Genomic DNA, 25,812 nt, shown 5'->3' with positions numbered 1-25,812 from the left:
GTCTGTTGAAGCTACTTAATGTGTTATTATTTTCCAAGAATATAGGAAAATGATTTGTGTACATCACTCCTATAAGACAGAAAACACCACAAAGACAACCTGATAAAACATGCAGTTGTTCTTCCCTGAATAATGCATGATTTTTGTTGTTGTGTCCTGGAAAATGGGATTTAGAGATCATGAAACATGATAAGCGATTAGTATGAAACACAAAGATCTTATATTTTGGACATGTTTTGAAATATATCCATTGCAGGGCTTACGTCACATGCAGTAAAAGACTATGAATTTAACTGGTGGTGACAGAGAGTGCCACATTCACCAGCTGGGAAATCCGACAGTGTCTCTGCACAATAACTTCAAACACAGAAGTTGCACCTCAAGGCATTGTGTGCAGATCAGTTGATAATCCCTGATTTCAATCTCCATCACATCTGACTCACTGTGTTGACACTTTGTTGATTCCTTCCTTTATTGGTTTGCTCAACATCTCTTGGCCTCAGTGGACTTTGCAATAAACATGGCCCAAGTTAATCAATGTAACTGTTGAAAAACTTGGGTAATGTATCGAAATAGCACAGACATCAGCCACACACACATATCGTGTAAAAACAGAACATATATATCATAAAGCTTGGTATTTAGAGAAATATAAACTGCTTCATGGATTAACAATGCCATCTGGTGTTGTAAAAAGATATTTTTTCCTATGATGACATTTTGGCACCATCTTCAGCAGGGTATGTCAGAATTAAAGGAATAAAATGTAAAAAAACAAAACAAAAACAACTCTAAAAAAAAATAACTAGTGTATTTTGCATATTAAAAACAGTGTTTGGTACAAAATATTCTTGTTTAAACAACAGTTTACACAATAGAAATATATATGTGTGTGTGTGTGTGTTTTACACTGATCGTTGGGAAGTTAAATTTTACAGTATTTTCTCTTCCTTTTAAATTCTGTTTTTTACTTTTTGTGCAAAGTTGTAACAAAGGAACAATCCAGGAACAAGCCCGGAAGTGTTGCTTAAAAAAGAAAATTCAATAAAGCTAAAAGAGTACAGAATGTACTTTGTTTCAGATAAGATGTATTATATTTTTTTGAATGAGTTCCTCGAAATTTGGCTTCTTTAAACATCAAAGAGAAGGTATTTTCCATAACGAATATCTAATAAAATATATAGTACCAACACTCTTTTTGAAGCATTTAGTTTGAACCCCCTTTTTTGTAAATGTTTTCCAAGCTGCAATTTTTCCAGTTTTCTGCATTTTATCCAGTCATTTTATGTCTTCCCTCTGTAAATTCTTTAAACTCATGTATCCTAGCACAAAACCTAACAAGGATCATCTGCATGTAGTACTTTTAACTTCGGGTACACCGTACACATATATAATTTTATTAAATAATCTTGATGAATTTATGGATACCAATTACCTGAAATCCTGCTGCAAGATTAGCCAAGAAAGGCATTAAAAGATAGCGTTCTGCATGCAAATACTTATATTTCTGATTATCATTCTAATTATTTTTTGAAAAATCTATCAGATAAAGACACTAGTAGTGTCTTTTTGAACATTCCGCAGTCCTCTCTCTTCTGTCATATTATGTATGGATGTCGTTGGAGGTTGATGGAGTCACATGACAGCTCAGAACGGGAAACCAGGAAGTGAGAGGGCGGTGCTTTGAAGGGCTGTGAGGAAAAAATATAAGGTAACAGCTACTTGTGATGACAAATGCGTTATACATATAGTGTATTTTCAGTGATTAAACGGGAATCAGTCTGGTTAATTATTTTGTATATGTAGCCGCAGTTTGAGTTTAGTGTGCGTAAGTTGCGTAGCTGATGACAGTCGCTGTTAGCATAATCGGGCTAACAGTCGGTAGCAGTCAATAAGCTAACCAGAGATGACACTAGTATATTTATATTTGGAAGAGCCCTTTTATCAAAACCAGATTTCTAAATGTTTTGAAGCAATCCGCTATAGTTTAAAGGCACTGACTTCTACGGTCAAATAGCCGTTTGTATATTGCAAACTGCTTACCGAAGGACAAAAAACATTATAAAGCCAGCAACTTCATTGTTGAATGTCCTTTATACCTGAAAATAATACAGATAGTAGATAACTACGTTCTTATGAGAAAAATGGCACACCTCCAAGGACATTAGAATGTATAAAACTCCATAAACGAAGCAGACAACAGATTTGTTGTGCCTTGCGTGTTTCATTGTGTTATTTAGGTTTGTTAAATGTTTTATGTTTTTGTGTTCACCGTTTTGTTGTCGTGTTTGATCTATTGTTATGTTTTGCACTTCAGGGCTAATAAGCTAAATGGCATGTAAATAAAACTTGATGGCTCGTCTTCTTGCACTTATAATGGATGTGTGTCCCTCATGGTCACAGTGATCAGCACCTGTTATCTTCTTTTAGACAATATTTACAATGACAGCCATCAAGCACGCGCTCCAAAGGGACATCTTCACGCCCAATGATGAACGCCTTCTCGGTATTGTCAATGTCTGTAAGGCCGGAAAGAAAAAGAAGAACTGCTTCTTGTGTGCTACAGGTATGAGTGTAATGATATCAGAAAAAGCTGATAAATGAGTAGTGACGAAATCATATACGCCTGACAAATAAAGTGATATCTTTTCTTCCAGTTACGACAGAGAGGCCTGTCCAGGTTAAAGTAGTTAAAGTGAAAAAGTCTGACAAAGGAGATTTCTACAAGAGACAGCAGACCTGGGAGCTCAGAGACCTGACACAAGTAGATGCCAAAGATGCAAGCAAGGTATGATGAGAAAATTGATCTGTTCGCTTAGTTTCCTTCATCCTGGAGTTGGGGCTAATACACACTCTCTAATTTACTGCTATGATTTAGGAAAACCCTGAATTTGATCTTCACTTTGAGAAGGTGTACCGCTGGTTGGCTAGCAGTACAGCAGAGAAAAACTCCTTTATTTCCTGCATTTGGAAACTTAACCAGCGCTATCTGAGGAAGAAGGTGGAGTTTGTGAATGTCAGTTCTCAGTTGCTTGAAGGTGCGTAAGCTGTCCATCCTCAGTCGTAACTGTGCCTGCATGCATCTTTATATATTTTGTTGTATTTCCATAAAGGTGTGACAGCTTTTCTCTATGCCAGGGCTACTTAATTTGGTCTTATGAGGGCCGCAGTCCTGCAGGTTTTTTTCAATCTATCCCTGCTCCAAGACACCTGACTCAACTGAATGAATCATTGTGCAGAACTACATAGACTTTTGGGTTTGTTTAATTTGAGTCAGGTGTGTTGGAGCAGGGATACATTGAAAACCTGCAGGACTGCAGCCGTTGTAGGACCGAATTGAGTAGCTCTGTTCTATGCAGTAGTGTTAACCCTAGAATGTCCCACGCATGTTGGAGGTATTTTAATTTCCAAATTTAGTCTTTCATTTGATTATCATTTCTTCCAAAAGTGGAAATTTCTTCCAAATTTTGGTTGTTTTTATTTTTAAATACATCTTTAAAAATGTCCAGGCTTTTCTTCTTTTTTTATCTTGGTTTGTGGTATAATTTTCTGTGTTAAATTCTTCTTTATTCTCACTTTTCTCTCTGAAACTTTCTCTGGCCAGAACTTCCTAAAGCGGAAGGTTGGTAGGACTAAACTTCCCCCTCCTCACTCCTTTTCCGTTATGTTTTCATGAGCTTAAACTACCACTCTCATCAGAGACTCTCACCTCTTTATGGCTTCAGCCATTTGAATTATGTCATTAAAATGGAGGGCATTTTTACTTTTATTTAGTAATTATAACACACATTAAGACTGTGTCTTTATTCCACTTTCAGCTTTTTTTAATTTTTCACTCCACCTTAATTCATGTAAATATTTTGTGACAAATGCTCATTAATGCATCCTGAGTCTGCTTTATCCTCATTAGTGAATACATGTTTTTTTTTTGTTGTTGTTTTGTTTTGTTTTTTTTTTTTTGCCACCATATTGATATATATAATATTGACTTACAATCCTCTTATCATTAAGTTTAAATAACAAGAAGTGCATTTAGCTGATGAAGATAATTCAGAATTTCAACATGCTCCTTCTTTTTATGTTTTTTGGCCACCACCTGAGATTGTTTTTCATTTTGTGGTTATTTTTCCAATATATTTTTTTGTCACTGATAGTAATTAAGGACAGTTTTGCTGTAGTTCAGACTATCCTTCTGATAGCCCGGCTAACTATTGAATGTGGCCATGTCTGTAGTTGTTCCTAAAAAAAAATATCCAAAAAACCTTTTCATACCAGAATCTGTCAAGAAGTCTGTGTTTGTACTTTCATATACTCTTTCATCTCTTCATGGGCTCAGAGTCGGTGCCAAGCGGTGAGAGCCAAAGTGTCGCAGGGGGTGATGAGGATGCTTTGGATGACTACCAGGAGCTCAGCACCCGTGAGGAGCAGGATATTGAGGGCATGATGGAGATGTGCGAGTATGCTATCTCCAATGCTGAAGCTTTTGCTGAGAAGCTCTTCAAAGAGTTGCAGGTTTTAGATGGGGTGAGTAAAGCAACCTTGATGTCTTTATGTTAAAAACTAGCCTATGAGGTAATTAAACATGCTCATCAAAGTGTTTTTTATTTATATTTTTCTGTTTAGTGATCTGAAAACTGTCTCAGTGATCGATAACCCCTCTTTAACACTTCTCACTCAAGGCCAACATTCAGTCCATCATGGCATCAGAGAAGCAGGTTAATATCCTGATGCAGCTGCTGGATGAGGCGCTGGCAGAGGTGGACACCATCGAGGGGAAACTGAGCAGCTATGAGGAAATGCTCCAGAGCGTTAAGGAACAGATGGATCAGATCTCCCAGAGCAACCGCCTCATCCAGATCAGCAACACCAACAACGGCAAACTGCTCGATGAGATCCAGTTCTTAGTGGTGAGGCATTTTTACACATTTTAACCTACCCTGTAGGCGTGTCTTTACTTTTTGAATGGTGTTGTAAGTGACATACTGAGTGTCTGAGCTGTTCTGAGATATTGATATATTTTTAAACAACAAACAGAACTACATGGACTTGTCAAAGGGACACATTAGGGCCTTGCAAGATGGAGACCTGACCTCCCCTAAAGGTATTGAGGCCTGCATCAACGCCTCTGAAGCTCTTCTGCAGTGCATGAATGTAGCACTCCGACCAGGTTAGTTTCCACATTAAGCAATATTGATTTAATCACTGCTTGACAGGATCTACCTGTAGTTGTTTTTGAAGAAATCAGTCTAATTATAGCATTCTTTCTTTTTTTGTAGGCCATGACAAGCTTGTGTCTGTGAAGCAGCAACAGCAACTATTTGCTGAGCTGAGAGATACCTTTGCTCGCCGCCTCACCAATCACCTCAATAATGTGTTTGTTCACCAGGTAACAAGTTTACTCTTGTCAGAAGATGCTTATCAGCATTTCAATTAGCCAAGCACATCATGAGATTCTGGTAATCTATACTGTTTTTCTAAGTAGTAAATTTGTGTTTGCTGATCAAGACTTGAAACCATAAAGTAACCCAGAGGCTCAAATTAATACGAAACAAATCAGGTTCTTTGTGCATCTGACTATGAACACCAAAACTAAAAATAGAGAGCAGTAATAGAGTCCAGCTTTTGGACTTAGCCTGCGTCCGTCAGCTGTGAAACCAAAGGCCATAGACTCTCCTGTTCTTTTCCAGACTCTTTCTCTTTCCTCGTGAACTTCCTGTTTTATTGACGCACTCTTCCTGGGCTTACTCGTGTCGTTTCCTTCCAGCTGTGTCCCTGCTATTCTTAAATCTCTCTGTTGCTCACTTTAAATCATCCCACTTTGCTCTTTGTCTCTGTCAGTTCAACCACTTCAGTCACTTCAAAATGACCATCCCTCAGTTCTATAGGTCCTCCTGTCTGTCACTTCCAGTGAGTACCCTCACAGAAACCCCCACTCGTCCCTTCTTTGCTAATGATTAACATCTCACAGCTCACTCCAACGTACATGCCATGAGACCCCAGGCTTTTCCCTCCAGGGTGCATTATTTATTGCATGAAGTATGTTTCTAACTACTTAACATCTCTCATTTGATCTCAGAGCTGAGGAGTCTCCGTCCATCCTTCTCCTCTTTCACCAGCTGTCTCGGCTGAGGGCTTTTCATGTTTGGATGCTCACATTGCTTTGCTGCAACGGTCTTTCATCATAAAGTGCTGTGCCTGTCTGCATGTATTTAGTAAAAGCGGTACAGACTGAAAATGCTAACATTGAGAGGAATTGAACTGAACATCTGTCCGGCAGTAAGAGAAGGGCTTTTTAGTGATAAGACATGACATGTTTGAGGATTTGGAGTTTTAAAAAAAACTTTAAAAAAATAATAAAATCATATCATTCAAACTGTGAACAGACATATGGCATTCACTACTGATGTTTGTAATAGAAAACAAGTTAAATTTGGGGTGTGTTTGTGTGCATATAGGAGGTATATTTCTTGTACACCAAACTGATGTTAAGAACTAACGATGATTTCAGGACCTTCTGCTGTGAATACTTACATTGGCATCATCTGGGGGAAAGTAGTGCACTTGAACAAACCAAAAAGATAATCTCCATCTGCAAACCACAAACCTACGCCTCTGCAAGAGGACATAATTTTTTAGTGCAGAAAGAAGCAATAGTCTAGATATTACTTAAACAATCAACCAAACAAAAACTATATTTATGTAAAATGTCAAGTCATTATTGGTTATGTTTTTAGTTTCCAACATAGTCCCGACTCAGTTAAATGTGTAGTTATGTGTTTGTAATTTAAGCAAACGCATCACATGGATTTTCTGTGTGTGCACGTTAATTAAACATTTCTGCTTCATGCATAGAAAAATAACAGCTTCATATTAAAGCACCACACAGTTCAGCCAATCAGAGTGATCTCACTCACTGACAGACCTGAATTGGTATTGGGTGCAACAGAGTGTGTTCCACACAGAAAAAACACACTCACTGATACGCCAGACATTCTTGATGACCAGATGTCGGCTTGGTGTGTAAGACGACCCCACCCCCCACAGATGTTCCCATAGTGAATATATTGCTTATTATCTGTTATCACTTTTTTCCACAGGGCCATGATCAGAGCTCCACCTTGTCACAGCACACAGCTGAGCTGACTCTGCCCAAACACAGCCCCCTCCACAGGGACCTGCTGCGCTATGCCAAGCTTATGGAGTGGCTGAAGAACACTCACAAGGAGAAATATGAAGGCTTATCCAGGGTCAGTTCAGTTACCCTATGAAATACTTAAATACATAGTTTGATATATTATGAATATATGCATATTTGGTTTCTTAATGAGACTTAGAAATGAAGAGGTATATAATTCTCATAGGTGTCCAAGTTTTTGTTACTATGTTAACTGCAAATGTGGTTTTAATATCACAACAAAGTCAGTTTCTAGCTGATGTTTTGAGGTTATGCTCTGAATAGCCTTTATCATTTGTTTCAGACACTTTGTGCAAACCATTAATTCCATTGGCAGCAAATCAACCTGACAGCATGATACTACCACCACCATGCTCAACAAATAGTCTTATTGGAGTTTAATCTTTACTCCTCCAAACAAAAGCCATGTAGCCATTAGAGACCCCCCAGCCCCACCCCACCCATCCCAAAGACGTGAAAATATTTAACTATCTTGAAATTGATGTCCTCACATCATGTTTAATTTGTGATTTGTACAGTGTAACAAATTTCCTCTCTTTTTCAGACATATGTTGATTACATGAGCAGACTTTATGAGCGAGAAATTAAAGACTTCTTTGAGGTTGCCAAGATAAAAATGGCGGGTACATCCAAAGAAGCGAAGGGCAAGTTTGGTAAGCGCTATTATTTACAGGGCTGTTTGAGGTTTGACGTGACTGGAGCTTCTGTTTTGTAGTCATTTTGATGGCGTATGACTGGGAGTTATCAGTGACATTTCTTGTTCCTTTTTGCGTCAAACTAAAATGAATGTATTATTCATGTTGAAAATCACAAAGCAATACCTCATTCTTTTACAGCCTTTTCTTGTTAAACTCTTGTGTTAAACTCTTCCTGTTTTATCTTTCAGTAATGTCTTCTTTTCCCTTTGCACAGGGATTTTTACATGCTCTATTCTCAGTATTTACTATCTGAATAGTACCCTTGGTTAAGCTTTGGTTTTGGCAGAATTATAGTACTCTGCTTTCTGCTCTCTGTAATAGATTTTATGTCTGAAAACAAACAAACAAAAAAAATTAATTTGTTTTCCAAAGGTTTGTCTGAGCTACTGCCAAAGCCACTGCTGTGCACGTCAGCATATATGTAATTTTTGACATCTAACACCTAGCATCACCCCTCTCACGCTGCATGTTTTAAGCCTAACCTGTGTCTGTCTTTGATGCCTGCCTTTCTAACTGGCTGCAGCCACGCTTCCGCGGAAAGAGAGTGCACTCAAACAGGAAACGGAAAGTAAGTATAAAATTTGGATGGAGCTGTCAAATTATCCACTGTGCTTTTCATCACTGTGCCCTTACATGACTCCACTAAAAAGAATCATTTCCTTAAACCCCTTTGCTACTTCCATACATAGTCCTCCAAACCATTACCTTGCTGTGTAACTAGTTGGCTGTTCAATGCTTTACCACATTTATCTGATTCTACTATGAATGCCAAAAAAAGCTAACCTTTTACAGCCAATGTGATTTTTGATAATCCAGTTTTCATAATTTACTTGAATTAGCCTGCAGTTTTAATTCTAGCCATTTAACACATGAGCTAACATCATACTGTTTGCCGTGCTGTATTAGGCCTGCACGGCAGTTCTGGGAAGCTCACGGGCTCCACCTCCAGCCTGAACAAGTTGACGGTGCAGGGCTCCAATAGTCGGCGTTCCCAGTCTTCCTCACTGCTGGACATGGGCAACATGTCCGCCTCCGACCTGGATGTGGCAGACAGGACCAAGTTTGACAAGGTGGCACAGAGTTTAAATAAGGAAATAAGCCAGTGAGTCACCCTGTAAGGAGAGAATTCAATAAGCCCCCTCCTTTTTTTTGTTTGCAGATATTTGAGCAGGTCCTCAGTGAGCTGGAGCCTCTGTGTCTTACAGAACAAGATTTCATCAGCAAATTCTTTAAACTGCAGCAGCACCAGACTGTTATGCCCCCTCTCGCACAGGTACGTCTGCAGCTACTGGAAGTGTTGACAGAAAGATCAAAAGGCTTCTAAGTGGATGTCACCTCAGTTCATGGCTGCAGTTATGTACTTCTGTCTGAAACTGGCACATTCATTCCCCTTGAAAGTGTAGGATAATACAGTAATGACAGATGCTGCCCAGATGTTTATCTACGTTTATGTTTTATGTCTTTGTCCTGTCAGCCTGAAACAGAGGAGCCCGATGGGAGCGCGCCATCAAAAATGCCTCCCCAGGCAGAACATAGACACTCTTTGTCATCAGAGTCAGTACTTTGACATAGTTATTTACATTTTTAGTGTAAATGTGATCTATCTACACATCCAGACACAACTTTTCTAATATATATTGTTTTATATTTGTCTTTGTTGACTTGTTTTTGTGACTAAAGGAAAGACATGGTGCGGCTGATGATGAATAAAATCTTCCAAAGCATTGAGACTGAGCTCAACAGCCTGATCGCCTTGGGTGACAAGATTGACAGCTTCCACTCTCTGTACATGCTGGTGAAGATGAGTCACCATGTGTGGACAGCTGAGAATGTTGACCCGGCATCCTTCCTCAGCACCACTCTTGGAAATGTGCTGGTCACTGTCAAGAGGAACTTTGACAAATGCATTGTGAGTCAAGGAAATTTTATACTTGAATTTCATATCTTATGTGATGGTGGTCCATAATTTAAAATATGAAGAGTGTATGGATTATGATACAAATTTAAATCTGTCTTTCTGATACAGTCAAGTCAAATCAGGCAGATGGAGGAAGTGAAGATATCTAAGAAAAGCAAAGTTGGTATCTTACCTTTTGTCACCGGGTTTGAGGAGTTTGCTGAACTTGCCGAGACGATCTTTCGTAATGCAGAGCGCCGAGGGGACCTAGATAAAGCTTATGTCAAGCTTATCAGGGCCGTCTTCGTGAATGGTGAGACTGCTGGTTAGTAAAAAAAAAAAGCTACAGATTATTCAGTGTTCTGAATGTTAATTGTCTTTTCAGTTGAGAAGGTAGCTAATGAAAGCCAAAAGACCCCACGGGATGTTGTGCTGATGGAGAATTTCCACCACATCTTTTCAACGTTATCACGTCTAAAGATTTCCTGCCTGGATGCAGAGAGACGAGAGGCTAAGCACAAATACACAGACCACCTGCAGTCTTATGTAATCAACTCTCTGGGACAGCCATTGGAAAAACTCAATGTAAGAAGAATAGTTTTTTAATTATGACTTAATGTAGGCATTTTTATTCACATGAACGTGAATAATGTGGAATCTAGGAGATCAGAGACGCTCTCATTGGTAAACTTACTCTTTTGCAGCATTTCTTTGAAGGCGTTGAAGCACGTGTGGCCCAGGGCGTACGTGAGGAGGAGGTGAGCTACCATCTGGCCTTTAACAAACAAGAGCTGCGCAAAGTCATCAAAGAGTATCCTGGCAAAGAGGTGAAAAAGGGCCTGGACAACCTTTACAAGAAGGTGGACAAACATCTATGTGAAGAAGAAAGTTTGCTACAGGTGAAAGATTCATTTTCATGTGATAAAACTGCTCAGCTTGTCACTGATGGCAGATTCCTCATGTAGTCACTAAAATGTTGCTCTCTCTCTACACCTCCACCAGGTGGTGTGGCACTCCATGCAAGACGAATTCATCCGTCAATATAAACACTTTGAAGATCTGATAGGCAGATGCTATCCTGGATCTGGAATCACCATGGAGTTTACCATCCAGGACATGTTGGAGTACTTTTCCAGCATTGCTCAGTCTCATTAGTTTAGCTGCTGTGCACTGGGCCTTAATGATTCACTACTGCCTCACACTGGCTGAAGATACACTTGCAACTCATTAACTATCCTGTAATGCTTTTTGAACATTTCATTTTTCTGTTTTATAATTTAATGAAAGGGAATTGTACACTAAACAGTGGTGCAGATATTGCTTAACTGCCTTGTGCCTGTTTCTCAAGATTCAACAACTGAGTCCCACATACCTGGTTGTTTGTCATATTTTTGTTGTTGCTGTATGCCATATGTACATAATAAATTTACACCTCTTCAACATGTATATGTTGTCATTTTATTAAGGACATAATGAACTCATATGCTTCCTTTAAGCTAAATAAACGTGCTGACTCCGCCCCTCCGCTTTTAAACGGACAATGCGGATTGACAAAACACGCTTCCCCAAGATGTTCTGCCGTGCCTTTGACTTCCATGGTGACGAATCCAAACTCGAGACCATCGGCGCTCTTTTCAAACCACTTTACCGCGGAAACATGTTAACTTGGAAGTTTTACCAGTATCAAGAGGTATTTAAGAAATTGATGCAACCATAAAATGTCACTAGTACGAGTAGTTTGTCCAAGCGGCGAGACGATAATGTGTGATGTAACGTCACGTCTGCGTCGTTTTAGCTAACATTAGCCGTCACGAAAACTGCTTTCAAGCACGGTAAGTTGAAAGTTTTATATTTTTCTGACTAGCTAATTATCACATCGTAGTCAAACTAATAGACGGGGTAAACGAGGTAGCTTAATTTAGGGAACAACCAAAATGCTAATGTTTTATCAGGCCACCTCATTAACGTTAAGCCTGTTAGGTTTGCAAATGCTTAGCTAACGCTAGTATGTTTTAGCAACTGTCATATCACAGTTGCTCAAAGCAAACTCTTATATTGTTGGTCTAAACAATGTTAAACGCAACATTGGTGTTATACATGGCTTTACTCCTCATTATCTGTTAGCGACTCCAACGACATCACAGCCATGAACAGCAGCGCAGAGAGGAAATTCGTCAATTTACGGAAACGTCTAGATCAGCTGGGCTACCGACAGACACTAGGAATAGAGTCACTGCCGCTGGTGGAGAAACTATTCAGGTGAAACCCAAACTTTGCATAGCATGCCTCTTATTCACTTAATGTCACTCATTGAAACAGATGTTATTAATCAGATGCATTCATCATCTCATGTTGCAGTGATCTGGTCCACACAACTGAGAGTCTGCGCAATGCTAAACTATCGGCAGGAAAAACTGAGAAAGAGAGTCGAAATTTTGATGCGCTCCTGGAGCCTTACAAGACAGAGAATGCCACGGTGGTCAGGGAAAACAATGAGCTGCACCATGAGCTTCTAAAACTGAGAGAAGAGAAGGATCGGGTCATCAGAGGTAAATGATTAACAGACAGCGCTCATCCTCCTGAGCAGTCTAAAACGTTTTCCTGCATTTACTACCTGCATAGATGATGTTCTAACTACATATAATCCCGTGTTTTTTGCAGAGTTCAAAGCTCACATTCGGAAACTGGATCATGAGACAACTGACCTGAAGTTTTTAAACAATCAATATGTGCATAAGGTTCGCTGCCTGGAGAAGGACAGCAAAGCTAAAGCTGAGCGCATCCAGCAGCTACAGGAGAAGAACTTGCAAGCTGTTGTGCAGACACCCGGTAATACCAGAGATCTGATCTAAGCTCTTTGACAGTGTTCTGAAAATATTTGACATCTGTGCATATTTTTGGATCCTTTCTCATGCCATCTCAGGTGGAAAAAAACGCAGTATCCCTTTTAGAAGACAGCGAATGCAGATTGACGAGCTTCTTCCTCCATCCGCAACATCTGCTTATCCTGTTCTGCAGCCTGATGATCCATATGTTGCTGATTTACTGCAGCTGGCCGATGTAAGGTAACTAAGAATAGTGGAGTTTCTCGATGAGTGTGCAGGTTGTTGGTGATACTTGCATTTGCAATATTTAACTCTCATTTAACTTTAATCTGAAGAATTAATGAACTACAAGAAGACATCATTAAACTCAAACTAGACCTGGAAAATACGCAAGAATGTATAAAACACCTAAACACTCAGGTGAGAAAGCTAAATTGATGCATAATGCAGCGTGTTAGAAGTTGCATTAGTTGTAATGAGATGTCTCTTAAATAGGTGGAGGAGCGGGACAAAGAAATTGAGCGTCTGAATCATGTACTTCGCGGAGGACGGCCCCATGAAGTAATTTCTCTTGAAGCTCAAAACATCAACAATGAGAAATTGATTGCCCACCTTAATCTTCAGGCAAGTACAGCTCAGTGCAGATGGCATATTTGGGACATGGTATAGTGGGTTCTTTTTTATAAAGTCATCTAATAGAAAAGGGCTGTTGGTACTTATTTCCTGCAATCTGTTGCTCTATATTTCGTAGATTGAGTACCTACAGGAGACCAACAGAACCCTGGAGCAAAAGTTAGAGGGGCTGCAGCGGAAAAAGAATGACGCCTCTACTGAAGTGGCCAATCTGTCCTTAAAAAACCTGGAGCTCTGTGAAGAGCTGACGCACATAGATGACCTTGCAAAGCGCCTTGAGATGGATAAGGAGCGTGTGTTGGAAACTGCTGACATGGAAGTACAAGAAACTAAAGTGAGACTAAAGAAGAGCTCAACGATATGTGCTTCAGATTAAAACAAACAAACATTATGCATTGTAATTAAACTAACTTTCTCTCCTCCCAACAGAAAGAAATTCAAAGGCAGCAGAAAATCATTGAAGACTTGGAGGATATTATCACAAAGATAAGAAGGGTATAAACAGCTCTTAATATTCTATATAGGAATGTTTCTGAGGTTTAGTATATAATTAAAAAGTGAACCATTGTTCTGTGGAATGATTTAAGGACAAGTCTGAAGGTGAATTTGAAAAAGACCGTCTCAGAGATCAGCTGGTGGAGCTCAAAGAGCAAAACGAGAAGATGGAGGGACTGGTGAATTTCCTAGAGGATGAAAAAATCAGGCTGCAGGGTAAAGTTGAGAAGATGATGGCGGCAGGTAAGCAGCAGTTTAATTTACCTGAACTCTTTGCATTGTTTTTATTTATCCAGTAATGACTTGTTGCTGTTTTTGTAGATAAAGACCTGGTGCTGGAGTTGGAGACTATGCGTGCCAAACATGGTGTCTGTGGAAGAGAACGATCCCCATCTCGTCTAGATGCCTTTGTGAAGAGTCTAGAGGAGGAACGAGATTACTATCGGCAGGAGGCGGAGCGCTACAAAAGAGCTAGAGGAGCTGGTGGTCTGAGCTCGAGCCCCAGTCGTAGTCCAGACAGAGGAAGGAGTCCAAGGTCCAAATTAAAACAAGTAAGAAATGACAGTGGGGGGGGGGGGGGGGGGGATAAATATATTCTGTGTATTTATAAAACTAATGGAAAGCGTTGACTTTTAAATGGCTCGATACTTATTAGGGAGGAGTTGCAGAGGCAGACCTGTTTCATGTCATTAAAGAAAGAGATGATCTGAAAGCAGCTCTGTTGGGTTTTGAGAAGCACATGGAGAATTTTCAGAACAACGTGAAGGCCCTCAGCGATGAGAGAGACCATTTCAAAACCCTGTTTAAACAGGTAAGTTTAGAGAAATTTTTACCATAAATATTTAACACTCATAAATACCAGATGTTTTTTGCTCATTAGGCTCAAGATGACCTAAAGCTGGCCCGAAGCATAGAGTATTCAGCTGACGTCTTGAGACTGCAAGAGGAGTTGAAACAGGCCGAAGTGAAAATTGAACAAATGACCACTGAAAGAGAGACACTGACAGAGAGATTAAAGGTCAGTCCAAGGGTAATGGCTTGCATGGCACATGTGGTTCTGACACATTATAAACTTTTAACAAGACAATTAAAAGTAGGGTAGGAGAAGTTTTCAAGGAGCATTTTTTAGTACTTTACTTAAAATCTCCTTCACACCCCAGATTAATAACATGTTCTTAACACAAAATAAAGACAAATTTAGTCATTCTATGGAACTGACAGGACTGAAAAAACACCATCCAGTTATTTTAACCAGCCGGTTCTAAAAGATTGGTTAGTGATAAGTCTGTCAAATTCAACTGCCATTTGTCCCTCAACCCCTCTGTGCGTGACCCTTTTTGTGCACAAATCGTGCACTCTCAGAAGCTTGGAGCGCTCGTAGAGACAGCGAAGTGAGAGCCCGAGCTTGGCTAGCTTACTACATCAAATTACACACTTAAAAGTAAAGGACATAGAAAAGGTGCCTTTATCGAGTCGGAAAAGAAAAACTTTTGGAGAAGGCTATTTCCAAAAAAAAAAAAAAAAAAAAAAAAAAGAAGAGGAGAGCAGTGTTAGCAAATTGATGCTGCCCAGCACCCATAATCCCTCAGGAACAAGCATTGCACGTTTCTGTGCTTTCAAGGCGTGGCTTCGGGGAGAAGTCTGAAAAAAGAGGTTTGGACTTTTGAATTGTGTATTTTCAAAATGTTCCTTGCTCCAACGGTTTTTCCAGGATCTCCTACTGTACCGTTAAGCAACCATAAAACATCTAACATGGACACATCTTTATTGGAAATACTTCCACCATTTGTTGCAATTCTTTTACTAACTCATTTGATTTTTAATAGTAAGGACTTCACTATGACGTCAAGAGTAGTGAAATGCCCTATGCAGGTTTCTGATGACAAAAAGAAAGTTTCAGTGTTTTGTGACACATTTCTTACCCCATGAGCAGAATTGTAGATTGTATTTTAACTGGTACATTAACAGTGATCCAGCAGCTTATTCAGCTCACCTTAGAAGTCAGTATCATGTTGTAAACATTTTTTTCTGAGAATGGGCACTATTGAGACTAGTTTTGTATTGTTCAACAGGTAGCACAGACTTCAGCTCTCACAGACAGACAGGTAGAGGAGAGGAGGATTCTCCATCTGGAGAACACCATCAAGAGTGTGAGTCTGACAGATATTTCTATATATCAGTTACACTCCCCCTAACATTGGTGATGGTGTATTTTATTCCACCTTTTGTGTTTTTTGGGGTGTAGCTGGAGCAGGAGAGGCTGGTCCTGCAGTCACAGGTGTGTGCGCTGAAGGAGAGTAGGGAGGCTGCTGAAGCAGAGCTGAAGGTTCGGTCAATTTCTCTGGTACACAACGCAGAGGAGGTCGCCCAGCAGAGAGCCGAAGCTAATGCTCTGAGGTGATATCTGCTGCATCTTCTTCCACAGCACAACTGAGTCATGATACCAAGTAAATTATATCATTATTTTAGATGATACCATAGTCTGGTATTATTCTACTAGAGGTTAATTAATCTATGTTTCAGTACAGCTTGATTGCATTATCTAGACAACTGTCTCAATATGTCATGTCCTGAAATTGGTTAATGTTAATTAAACAAACCCACAAAAATAAAATTATGGTGTGCTGTGAGAGTACGGGATTACAGATATGTCTTTTCTATGTTTGCAGGCTTTTACAAGAGCAGATGGAGCAGACGCTATCTGATACGCAACACAGGCTCTCTGTGAAGATGAATGAACTTCATGCAGCCCACGAGCAGATTGACAAACTTGAGGAGAAATTAGGTGAACTTTTTACTTTGATTCTGTTTATCTTTTACTCTATGGCTGTTTGCTTATTTTTTTCCTTCTCAGGGGAGCTGAGTCAGCACAGTTCCAAGCACAGAGAGGAAGTAGCTGCCCTTCAGAAGTCCGTCTCTACCCTCGATAAAGAGAAGGATGCTCTGCAGGATGAGGTGGACCAAAAGACAGAAAAACTAGTAGTTCTCCAGGAGGAACTAAACAAGAAGGTAACCATCGCAACAAACATCACACTTTTTTTCCTGGTGAGAAGGTAAAACACCCGCAATTTTCCCACAATAAAAAAACTCTTCACGTAGTTATGAACAAATGTCACTGTTCTGCCCAACACACCCTCCTCCTTTCCTCATGACTGCCGTCAGTGATTGGCTCTTCTGTCGCTAGTACCGTCTCTCTTGTTGCATTTGTTTATCGTTCAGCCGAGGAGGAGGAGTGGTTCGTGGTTCATATCAGCACATATTTACCCAAAAGTATTGTTTTTGGACCCGCTAGCAATAGCAAGCTAAATTTATCAGTCTCATGTTAATCATGTCTCTATCACATGAAGCTGTTGATAACAGATAATTTTTGCCTTTATTTTATAAAAAGTTTCAATATTAATGAGGTTTGCTAGTGACAGCTGTAAAATCTACTAGTCATAAGACGCATCCATGAAGATAGATCAGGTTCACATATCTAGAGAGAGTAAAACAGCTAAAGGAAACGAGGGGGTGTCTTCTCGAAATCATTGTTGCTGTACAGAGACAGTTTGATCATTTAGGGGCCATGAATGTCGTGAGATAAATTATGAACAAGCTCTGAGATTCGTCTTTAAAAAAGTAGTTGACAGGTGGTAGAAAGGATTTATACTTCAACTATGCAGGGGCGAGGGCCAGGCAGGGAGGTGTGTTTTTTTTTTTTGTTGTTTTTTATAAGGTATTGATTTTATTTATTTTGAACTAATTATTACAACTAAAGTGATAATCTAATTTTTTTAAAGCAAAGAAAAGTGAGTGAGCATTGGCTCTTTCTGTTGATGCGATACAGTAAAAACGGGACTATTTCAGGCATCGTCACGGATGGAGGTTAATTCATGCATTTACACACAAAACAAAACTGTAGATGTGTTTTTTTCCCCCCCCATCATTTACACTGGATCTCCTTTGGAATGATTTGTCTTCATGGTTTGTGGTGAGGATGGATAAATCAATAACTGACTCTTTCCATGTTTATGTGAACCAGTGAGTGACACAGGGAAAAAGGGATTGTGATACAACCACTAATGAGCCTCAAATGTTTGGCATTTACACAGGAAAAGACCCTTGAAGACGTGAGAGTGACAGTGAAAAACATGGACAACTCTCTAGTGTGAGTACAGTGCTCTCTAGGTGGTTTTTAATGCTAATGAATATTCATGCTTTTCCATAATAAACTGTTGGTTTATGGTGATTTTAATCCTTTCAGCCAGCTGCAAGGAGCATTAAACAGTCGCGAGAGGGAGATCAGCAGTCTGAGGAGGCAGCTGGATGCATCTCAGGAGGAGCTGGCTGCCTTCAGGAAGGACAAAGAAATCATAATCAGAGAGAACCGGAGGCTGCAAGATGACCTGGCCACAATGACAAGAGAGAACCAAGTAAATTGTGGATCTTATTTACTTTATGTAGTACTGGTTTTCTTTGTCATGTACCAAAAACAGAAGCAATAAGTATGTTTTTGTCTCTTTGTCTCAGGCTGTACATGTGGAAATGGAGGAGGCTTTGCACGAGAAGGATGAACTGAAGTTGAGGATCCACTCTTACATTTCTGAAGTTTCCAGAATAGAGAAATTGATGGCCACAAAGGTAAGAAAATGGTTATTTTCAGTAATTGCTGCATCTCATTAGAGTTTTTACAAATGAGCTTTACACTCCGAAGAGTCCCTCTGCTGACTGTTAGCTGTTGACCCCAAGGAACAGGAGAATAGGGATTTACTGGAACGGTTCAAGATGGCCCACTCTGAAATGGAAGAGCGGGATCAGAAATTGCAGATGGCTGAAGGCCTCAATACCTCCATCCGCCTGGAGCTGCTGTCTTCAGACTCGGAACGAAGAAAACTGCGAGATGCTGCTGCACAGCAGGAGAGAGAGATCCAGCAGGTGAGACATGGGTTGAAAAACTACTGCTAATGGGAATTTACAATATGAAAAATGGTGCTTTTCCAGTTATCCTAAGTCAAACTATTAAGATTATACTGTCCCAGTCAGCACCTTAACACCTGTCCTCCCAATATTTCTCTAAGCATGTACATGCACTGCAGGCTTATGAGGCCAAAGTATCCTCACTGGTTCGTGGGATGTCACGACTAGAGGAGGAGCTACACAAAGCACAGGAGGAGAAGGCCGCTCTCCTCTCAGATGTAGCATCTGTCAGGGAGCTGTGTGTCAAACTGGACTCTGGAAAGGACCTCACTGCACGTCAGCTCACTGCTAAGAGCATGGACCTCGAGAGGGTGAGGCGTGCTGTGGTTTGGACTCAGTGCTAAACATGCTTCTTCTGCTTACATTCAGTGTGCTAGCATGCATGCTGCTGTGTTCCGTTGGAGTTTTATCATAGTTCTGCTTTCTGTGATTAGGTAACAGGAGAACTGGAGGATGTTCGGTCAGAAATGGAGCTACTAAAGAAGCAGCTGGCTAGCGAGAGGTTGACTGTGCGCAACCTCGAGGCGCTGCTCTCCACCAACCGGCAAAAAGAGTTCCAAACTCATTTAATGGCCAGCGAGAAAGAGTCCGAGCTCAAAGTCTTGCGGGACAGACTCACCCTGGCAGAGAGCAAAACGTAAATATATCCAGTTCAGTATACTGGTTTTAAATGAATAAAACACCATTTTTGAAGAAGTGGTTGATTATTATTTATACATGTGCAAACAGTACGGAGCAAGCCAGAGAGGTGTCCCAGCTCCGTGGCAAAGTGTCTCAGCTGCAGACAGAAATAGACGTACTGAAAAGACAACTGACCACCGAGCGCTTTGAACGGTGAGCTTATTTGTCTTTACATTGATACTTTGGTTTAATTTTCAGTTAATCAGCTGGTTATTTTATATATAAATGTTTATTTAACATAATATACATCCATCAAAATTTCCTAGAACATTGAGTTGTTTTTCTAGGGGGAGAAAAAGCTTAAATACATGATTGGCAAAATATTACCCATAACTTTTTTTTTTTTTTTTTTTTTTTTTTGAAAATTGGCACTTTTCTGTTCAACTTACTGAACTCTTAACCTATAATTTCAATAAAAGACATCAGACTTTGCATGTCAGGTAGCTTAGCTGATATCAATATATATTCTATAACCTCAGGTTCATTAGCTGTATCCATGGTGCAACAGCAGAGGTCAGTCTACATTATTTTCCACAAGAATTTAGTTTTTCCACTGATATCAGACTAAAAAAGCAGACTTACAAAAGAACATCAGAATGTGAATCTCACTGAGAAAATCTCAGTTTACAGTAAAGCAGAAGCAACTAGTCTCTTACAGCTGGAAATCTAATTATGTCTAATTATGTCTTCATCTGTGAGTCTGAATTTAAATTTTAAGCACTTTTGAGAGCCATCAGCAATAAAGCACAATATAAATTTAATTTATAAATTCTTTGACAAAACTTGATTATTTTCATAAAAAAAGTCTTTACAGAAGGTAGTACTAATGATTTTTGGCACAATTAAGATGCTAATTTCTTTAACTATTTAGAGCTCGATGTATAAGAAAAATCTCAAATGGTACAAAAACATTTATTCAACTTCTCTATAGGATGACGTAAACACAACTCTGTATGTCAGAAATGACTTCAGACATTGTTTACTGAAATGATCAAATTAGATTTTATCAAAACTGTTGCATGAAGTCAACGTATTTACTTATCACATAATTAATTAGCTCTCTAAGTTGTAATTCATCCAAATGTACACGATTATCACAAAATCCTGAGGATACAATCAAACCCTTGTCCTGTTGCCTTCTGACCTCAGTGAAAGGGCAGTCCAGGAGATGCGGAGACAAGGTTTGTCCTTTTCATCCCTGCAAAGCTCATCGTCCCTCAGTGTCTCCAGCAGTCCTCGCCACACCTCCACAGAGCGCTCCATCCTCCGAACTCTTGACCGCTCCAGTGACAAGTCAACAGATAGGTAAGTTAGGCTTTAAAAACACGAAGGCGATGAACCGGTTTTTAATTTAAGCAACACCCTGATTCCTGGCAGAGTGGTGATGAAAGATTTATTTATTTCACGTCCTGCTGAAACGGTCTTTTCATTTTCAGGAATGTCAGCTTTAAGGATGGATGACAAATGAAGGGGTGTGACGAGTGAGTCGGAAAACACTAGAAGCTTGTGCTTGAAGTGTTGACTGGACATGAAATAACCTGTAGCATACCTCAGCTGCTTCACCATGCCGTCCAACCAGAGTCAGTTCAGACAAGACAATATACCCACCTGTTTTAAAGTTCTCTTGTTTTTAAAAAGAAATCCAACTTCTCACTCAGCTTAGTGACTTCATTTTCTGGAATGACTCCCAGCTTTTCTAACTTTTGTACATGTTTAGAATGAAGGTTTTGTGTATTATGTTTAATATTCATGTTTTTTATGTTTAAAAGTGTCTAAATTATTTACTAAATAAAGTATGCAGAAATTTGAAATGGCACAGGTGTAGATTACACTGTAACAGTCAAATGTTATTTGAAAGGGAGTTGTAAACATTTGTAACATCATTATTGGCCAAACTGGTTGAGTTACTGTGTAAGTACACACTTTCCTATTCAGTTTCAAGCTTTAGTGGTTTTGCATGATGTGCAGAAATCTCAAGTAAAAACGTGTAACAGCTTTCAGTATACTCTTCCCTAGAAATAAAAATAGTGATATTCTATAAAAATATAATCTCAAAACTATAAAACATTGCACCTTTTAGTGTCTGCAGTGTTCAGTGGTTGTGTTGGGGAGGGGATAAGCAAAGAGAGAGAAGTCTAAAATGTATTTAGGCAAGAGTTCCCTCAGTAGCTTCTGAGGTAAGCTGCACAAGTAATAGTGTAACGTTTCTGTGGTAACTGGTTTATACCACGTTTGCCTCTCTGGAAAGTGAACAAATGGAGGTGCGCTGATGCGCTGGAGCACGTACTCTGCATCACGTTCAAGGTGCTCATAGGATCCAATGAAATCATAGGAAACGGCACAAGGTTGGCATAAGTTGTACACCGGCATCCAGTGCTCATTCATGCGCTCCACGTCCTCATCCAGCAAATAATGGACAAACTCTGCAAAGGTCACATCATCTCCTGTCACAGATGCATCCTTAGCGTAGCCCTTTCTGTATCGCTTTATTATCTCCACACCGTACTTTTTCTGGTAGGACTCAATCTCTCCAAACTTGTTCCTGTATGCAGACAGCAGGCGCTCCATGGGCTCTCGCACAAACATGAACTTGAAGTAGTGAGTGAGGCGGTAACGGATCTCCTCTGGCTTCAGAGAGGACAAAAAGAGCAGATCGCTGCGGTGGTCCATCTTTATGTTGACATCCACATTCTCAAGAGCTCCACTCAGGACCTTCAGGACCCTCTTCCAGTTGGAGCAAGCCACTTTTGGGACGTAGCAGTAGAGGAAGCGGTAGTCATCGTTCACCAGGATGTGCTGCAGCAGCGTCTTCCTCTGCAGGGGGCTCAGTGACCAGACGCTGTGGGGCATGTTCTTCTGGCTGCACATGGTCTTGATGGTCCGGTTGCGGATTTCTTGGAGGATCTAGATATGATCAAAAAATGACTTAAAATGCATTCAATCTGCCACACAAACATCAGATTGCAAGTCATTGTAAGCAAGTTGGAGCAGTTTGAAAGAGAGTCAAGTAAGGTCAAACACTAAATTATGGAGAATTTAGCTACTTAGATTTATTGTTCTTGCCTCCAGCACAAAGGTGCTGTACAAAACTTCTGGAGAACTAAAGTTGGGATGCTGTGTCACTGTAAATAAAAAAACAATGCAATGATTTGCAAATCTCATGAATCAGTTTTATTCTCAATAGAACATAAACAACATATCAGATGTTGAAACAGACATTTTATCATTGCAGGGAAAATACCAGCTCATTTTGAATTTGATGGCAGCATCACATCCTAAAAATGTTAGAACGGCAGCAGTAAAAAAAAACTAGAAAAGTCATTGGCACAAATAAAATAACTAGAGGATCATTTGACAACAAATTAGGTTAATTGGCAATAGGTCAGAAACATGACTGAATATAAAAGGATCACTTCAGAGAGGTTGAGCCTCTCAGATGTCAAGCTGGGCAGAGGTTCACCAATCTGAGACGAACTGCATCTAAAAACTGGAACAACGTCAGAAAAATGTTACTCATAAAATTACTGAGACAAAGATCCCACCATCGACACCAGCGATCAAATACAGAATCAGGAGGAATCTCTGTGTGCAGGGGACAAGACTGAAGGTAAAAACTGGCTGCATGCAGCACTGCATTAAAAAAAAGGCATGATTCTTTACTGCAAATCACTGCATGCGCTCAGGAAGACTACCAGAAATAACTGAACACATTTCACCATTAACTCCACAAATGTAGGTTAAAGCTTTATCGTGTGAACACGGTGTAGAAATATTACTGTTTTCTCTAAAACAAAATGGTCTGACGCAAAATGCAAAACTTCTGTGGTAAGATGAATCAGAATTTGAAATTCTTTGTAGAGACAGTGGATGCTATGTCCCACAGACTAGAGTTTATTATATTTGTGTACAGCTTAAGGTACTTTTTTATTTTTTTATTTTCTTTAGAGGTTTTGCTAATTTCAGCAAGACCATGGTTTATTCATCACAACTGCATGGCTTCACAGGAGAGGATAACAGGCCTCCCAGCACTGCAGACCTTTCACCAAAGAAAATAATTGTGCATCATGAAACAAAATCCAGCAACAACTGTCCAGCAAGAATCATCAGACCAGACTGGGACAACATTCCTCTTAAAACTCCAGCAACTGGTCTCCTCACCTCCCAGACGTACAGACAGTTGTTAAAAGAAGAGGAGATGCTAAACAATGCTTAAACTACTTGATAGCGATGTGTTGCTGCCAATAAATTCAAACTTTTCTCGTATTTTCCATTAAATGGTAAAATATCTTAGTTTTAACATCTGTTGTGTTATTTATTATGTATTGGGGAATAAAATGTATTTTTTATATTTGCTAATCCTTGCATTATTTGTATATTTTACACAGCATCCTTAATTTATTTAGTTTATTTATTTGCTGCCACATGTAAGGGAAACCGAAGACATCCCTCATCTTTAAAGCCTTTATTATTAGCATATTGATTTGCATGGTGCACGGTGGATTGATGGATTTGCATTGAGGCATTATAAGAAAATAAAGGAAACCTTTAACCAAAAAAATGTATATACTTCACTTTTCACACGTGTAAGCTGAAAAATTAAGCCTTAAGCCTTCTGCTGCAAAATCCCAGCCAAGATTAATTCCTGTTTGCGCCGCTAAAACAACGCTTCACGGTAGGTTTCATGACTGTACCTGGGACTCCACGTCCACGCCGTTAGCACCGTGTTTCTCAGTCTGCCGGATAAAGTCCAGCCGCTTACCGGTACCCCTGGGAGAAGGCGTCTCCATGCTGTTCAGCATTCCTTTCTCTATCATAAGCAGCAGGCCTCCGGATGCTACGATGACCAGGAACGTTAGAACCGACGGCAGCACGGCGGAGCTGCGGCGGACGGAGCCCGAGGTCATCGTGGTCCTAAAGTTTATAACCGAGCTGCTCCGCACTCCGTCGCTCCTTTTTCTCCCGAAGTCCTGCCTTCGTGGAACCATACTAGCGTTTACTTATATGATGTTTACCAGCTTCTTTTCTGTTGACCGCTCACTACTAGTCTGAAAGTTTCCGCTTGTTACCGACCACGTACTCAAAGTTCTGTAGTGCGGGAAGTTTGCAAACATACGACATTTCCTGTTTCTACTGTCACAACAAAATCTTTTCGCATGCCACCTTAAACAGTTATGTATAGAGGAATAAAACAACTTGTGGAGAGAAAGCGATAATATTTAAATAAAAACTATATAACTTATATATTTGCAGGAATATTTTCATCATATCAATGAGCTGAAACTCTGCTTCTTGTTGCCTCCTCCTTCCAGTGTCAGCCGGGATATGTAGTTTTACTCCTTTTTTTCTAATTTACGACTCTATGTTCTTTAAAAGCTTTTGAAATGTACTTTCCCCCCTATAAACTGACAACTTTGAGATGTGTTCACCTCCACTCATCTTCTCAGAACAGTTTCACTCATATAGCATCTGTAATCATTTCAGTCTGGTTCAGGTCACACTTGTCTTCAGTAATGTGCTATTTTATTTTCTTTTATCCCTCATTCAGTCCGTCTATTCAGCCAATAATGAAGTTGTATCGCTGCTTTAGCCACATCAATCTGCTTCAACACCTAACTCTGAACTACATGTCACTTAGCTCATAGTGACTAATTCATTGTAATGCATAGAGTCCAAAATGAGACATAATCTGCAAACTGCAACTGGGTTAACCAGCAGACTTATCAACTTCTCAAGTTCATTTTAAAGGTTTGGGTTCTGGCTTATATTTATAGCCAGAGGATAATTTAAATCTTTTACTTAAGCCATGCAATGATTCATACAAGTAATAAATATTTAGCAAGTATTATGTGAACAAAACTGACAAATGTAATGTCTGGATATGATTCATCCAGTTTATACTTCATCTACTTTATCTGCTCTTCACCTTTTAATCAGTGCCATATCCAGGAAATGTTTAATAGGGTAGCCAAGATGAGGGCAGAAGTTTGTGTGGGGTGCTGGTCAATGGATAGCATAAACTACAATGTTCAATCATAGCTTGGACCATTTTTAATTTGTACAATAAAAATCAAAATATTTCAAAGCATCTATGGCATTTAAATGCACTCTGTCACCACATTCTTAAATAATATTATAAAACATAATAACAATGAAAAAGAGCAAGTTCTTTATTTTGCAGAGATAAAAAACACTTTAAACATGATTTATATAGCAGAGTAAATGTGCAGAAAAAAACCGATGATCAATCAACACGAGTGCAGCTGCTAGAATCTACTGCGGATTTTTAAATTAAAATTTTTACCTTTTTACTAAACCCTCATACCCAAAAATCCTGTCTGCTCACATTTCACACACTGTTAGCGGCATATAACCGTGGCTCTATTGAACAAATACATCTGTCATCGCCTTCTGTCGTTAAATCAGAAAACACTG

At 39.6% G+C, this 25,812-nt stretch overlaps 3 protein-coding genes across 11 annotated transcripts; 2 read left to right on the top strand and 1 right to left on the bottom strand.

The window, feature by feature from the left end:
* Window positions 1–1,631: 1,631 nt before the first annotated feature.
* On the top strand, window positions 1,632–11,230 carry exoc1 (exocyst complex component 1). 5 transcript variants are annotated; one of them, XM_042006612.1, is made up of 20 exons: window positions 1,632–1,711; window positions 2,431–2,566; window positions 2,658–2,788; window positions 2,879–3,038; window positions 3,605–3,622; window positions 4,337–4,524; window positions 4,680–4,907; window positions 5,035–5,167; window positions 5,277–5,386; window positions 7,098–7,247; window positions 7,740–7,848; window positions 8,417–8,461; window positions 8,800–8,963; window positions 9,053–9,166; window positions 9,368–9,447; window positions 9,574–9,802; window positions 9,920–10,103; window positions 10,176–10,375; window positions 10,495–10,689; window positions 10,793–11,230. In XM_042006612.1, the coding sequence occupies exons 2-20, from the start codon at window positions 2,443–2,445 to the stop codon at window positions 10,943–10,945; spliced, it is 2,715 nt and encodes a 904-aa protein (XP_041862546.1). In that variant the 5' UTR covers window positions 1,632–1,711; window positions 2,431–2,442; the 3' UTR covers window positions 10,946–11,230. The 5 variants fall into 5 exon arrangements, with proteins under 5 accessions (XP_041862546.1, XP_041862548.1, XP_041862549.1 ...); XM_042006613.1 differs by having other exon boundaries at window positions 1,637–1,711; window positions 2,435–2,566; XM_042006614.1 differs by lacking the exon at window positions 3,605–3,622.
* Window positions 11,231–11,361: 131 nt separating this feature from the next.
* On the top strand, window positions 11,362–21,386 carry cep135 (centrosomal protein 135). 5 transcript variants are annotated; one of them, XM_042006651.1, is made up of 27 exons: window positions 11,362–11,480; window positions 11,586–11,622; window positions 11,915–12,049; window positions 12,149–12,339; window positions 12,452–12,619; window positions 12,714–12,855; window positions 12,951–13,035; window positions 13,111–13,239; window positions 13,367–13,582; window positions 13,678–13,743; window positions 13,836–13,986; window positions 14,065–14,294; window positions 14,399–14,554; window positions 14,624–14,761; window positions 15,816–15,893; window positions 15,989–16,140; window positions 16,413–16,528; window positions 16,598–16,752; window positions 17,835–17,890; window positions 17,987–18,155; window positions 18,253–18,363; window positions 18,472–18,657; window positions 18,801–19,010; window positions 19,134–19,336; window positions 19,429–19,533; window positions 20,530–20,685; window positions 20,817–21,386. In XM_042006651.1, the coding sequence occupies exons 3-27, from the start codon at window positions 11,937–11,939 to the stop codon at window positions 20,839–20,841; spliced, it is 3,507 nt and encodes a 1,168-aa protein (XP_041862585.1). In that variant the 5' UTR covers window positions 11,362–11,480; window positions 11,586–11,622; window positions 11,915–11,936; the 3' UTR covers window positions 20,842–21,386. The 5 variants fall into 5 exon arrangements, with proteins under 5 accessions (XP_041862585.1, XP_041862587.1, XP_041862584.1 ...); XM_042006653.1 differs by having other exon boundaries at window positions 11,362–11,622; window positions 18,478–18,657; XM_042006650.1 differs by having other exon boundaries at window positions 11,362–11,622.
* On the bottom strand, window positions 19,665–24,629 carry chst14 (carbohydrate (N-acetylgalactosamine 4-0) sulfotransferase 14). Its single transcript, XM_042006656.1, has 2 exons — window positions 24,072–24,629; window positions 19,665–22,284 (listed from the first exon to the last, which is right to left on the bottom strand). The coding sequence occupies exons 1-2, from the start codon at window positions 24,363–24,365 to the stop codon at window positions 21,457–21,459; spliced, it is 1,122 nt and encodes a 373-aa protein (XP_041862590.1). The 5' UTR covers window positions 24,366–24,629; the 3' UTR covers window positions 19,665–21,456.
* Window positions 24,630–25,812: the final 1,183 nt, after the last annotated feature.

The sequence above is a fragment of the Melanotaenia boesemani genome, chromosome 14 (genome assembly GCF_017639745.1).
Source record: "Melanotaenia boesemani isolate fMelBoe1 chromosome 14, fMelBoe1.pri, whole genome shotgun sequence".
Lineage (NCBI taxonomy): Eukaryota > Metazoa > Chordata > Actinopteri > Atheriniformes > Melanotaeniidae > Melanotaenia > Melanotaenia boesemani.
The sequence above is the reverse complement of the archived record's forward strand: the minus strand, read 5'-3'. Positions and strand labels throughout refer to the sequence as shown.

Coding starts and splice junctions, on each gene's coding strand:
- chst14 (XM_042006656.1), bottom strand. CDS start 24,365: ATGGTTCCACGAAGGCAGGACTTCGGGAGAAAAAGGAGCGACGGAGTG. Junction 22,285..24,071: donor GCGTGGACGTGGAGTCCCAG/GTACAGTCATGA, acceptor GATCATATCTAG/ATCCTCCAAGAAATCCGCAA.
- cep135 (XM_042006651.1), top strand. CDS start 11,937: ATGAACAGCAGCGCAGAGAGGAAATTCGTCAATTTACGGAAACGTCTA. Junction 13,240..13,366: donor TTGCCCACCTTAATCTTCAG/GCAAGTACAGCT, acceptor TATATTTCGTAG/ATTGAGTACCTACAGGAGAC. Junction 19,337..19,428: donor ACCCTGGCAGAGAGCAAAAC/GTAAATATATCC, acceptor ATGTGCAAACAG/TACGGAGCAAGCCAGAGAGG.
- exoc1 (XM_042006612.1), top strand. CDS start 2,443: ATGACAGCCATCAAGCACGCGCTCCAAAGGGACATCTTCACGCCCAAT. Junction 2,567..2,657: donor CTGCTTCTTGTGTGCTACAG/GTATGAGTGTAA, acceptor CTTTTCTTCCAG/TTACGACAGAGAGGCCTGTC. Junction 9,448..9,573: donor AGACACTCTTTGTCATCAGA/GTCAGTACTTTG, acceptor TTGTGACTAAAG/GAAAGACATGGTGCGGCTGA.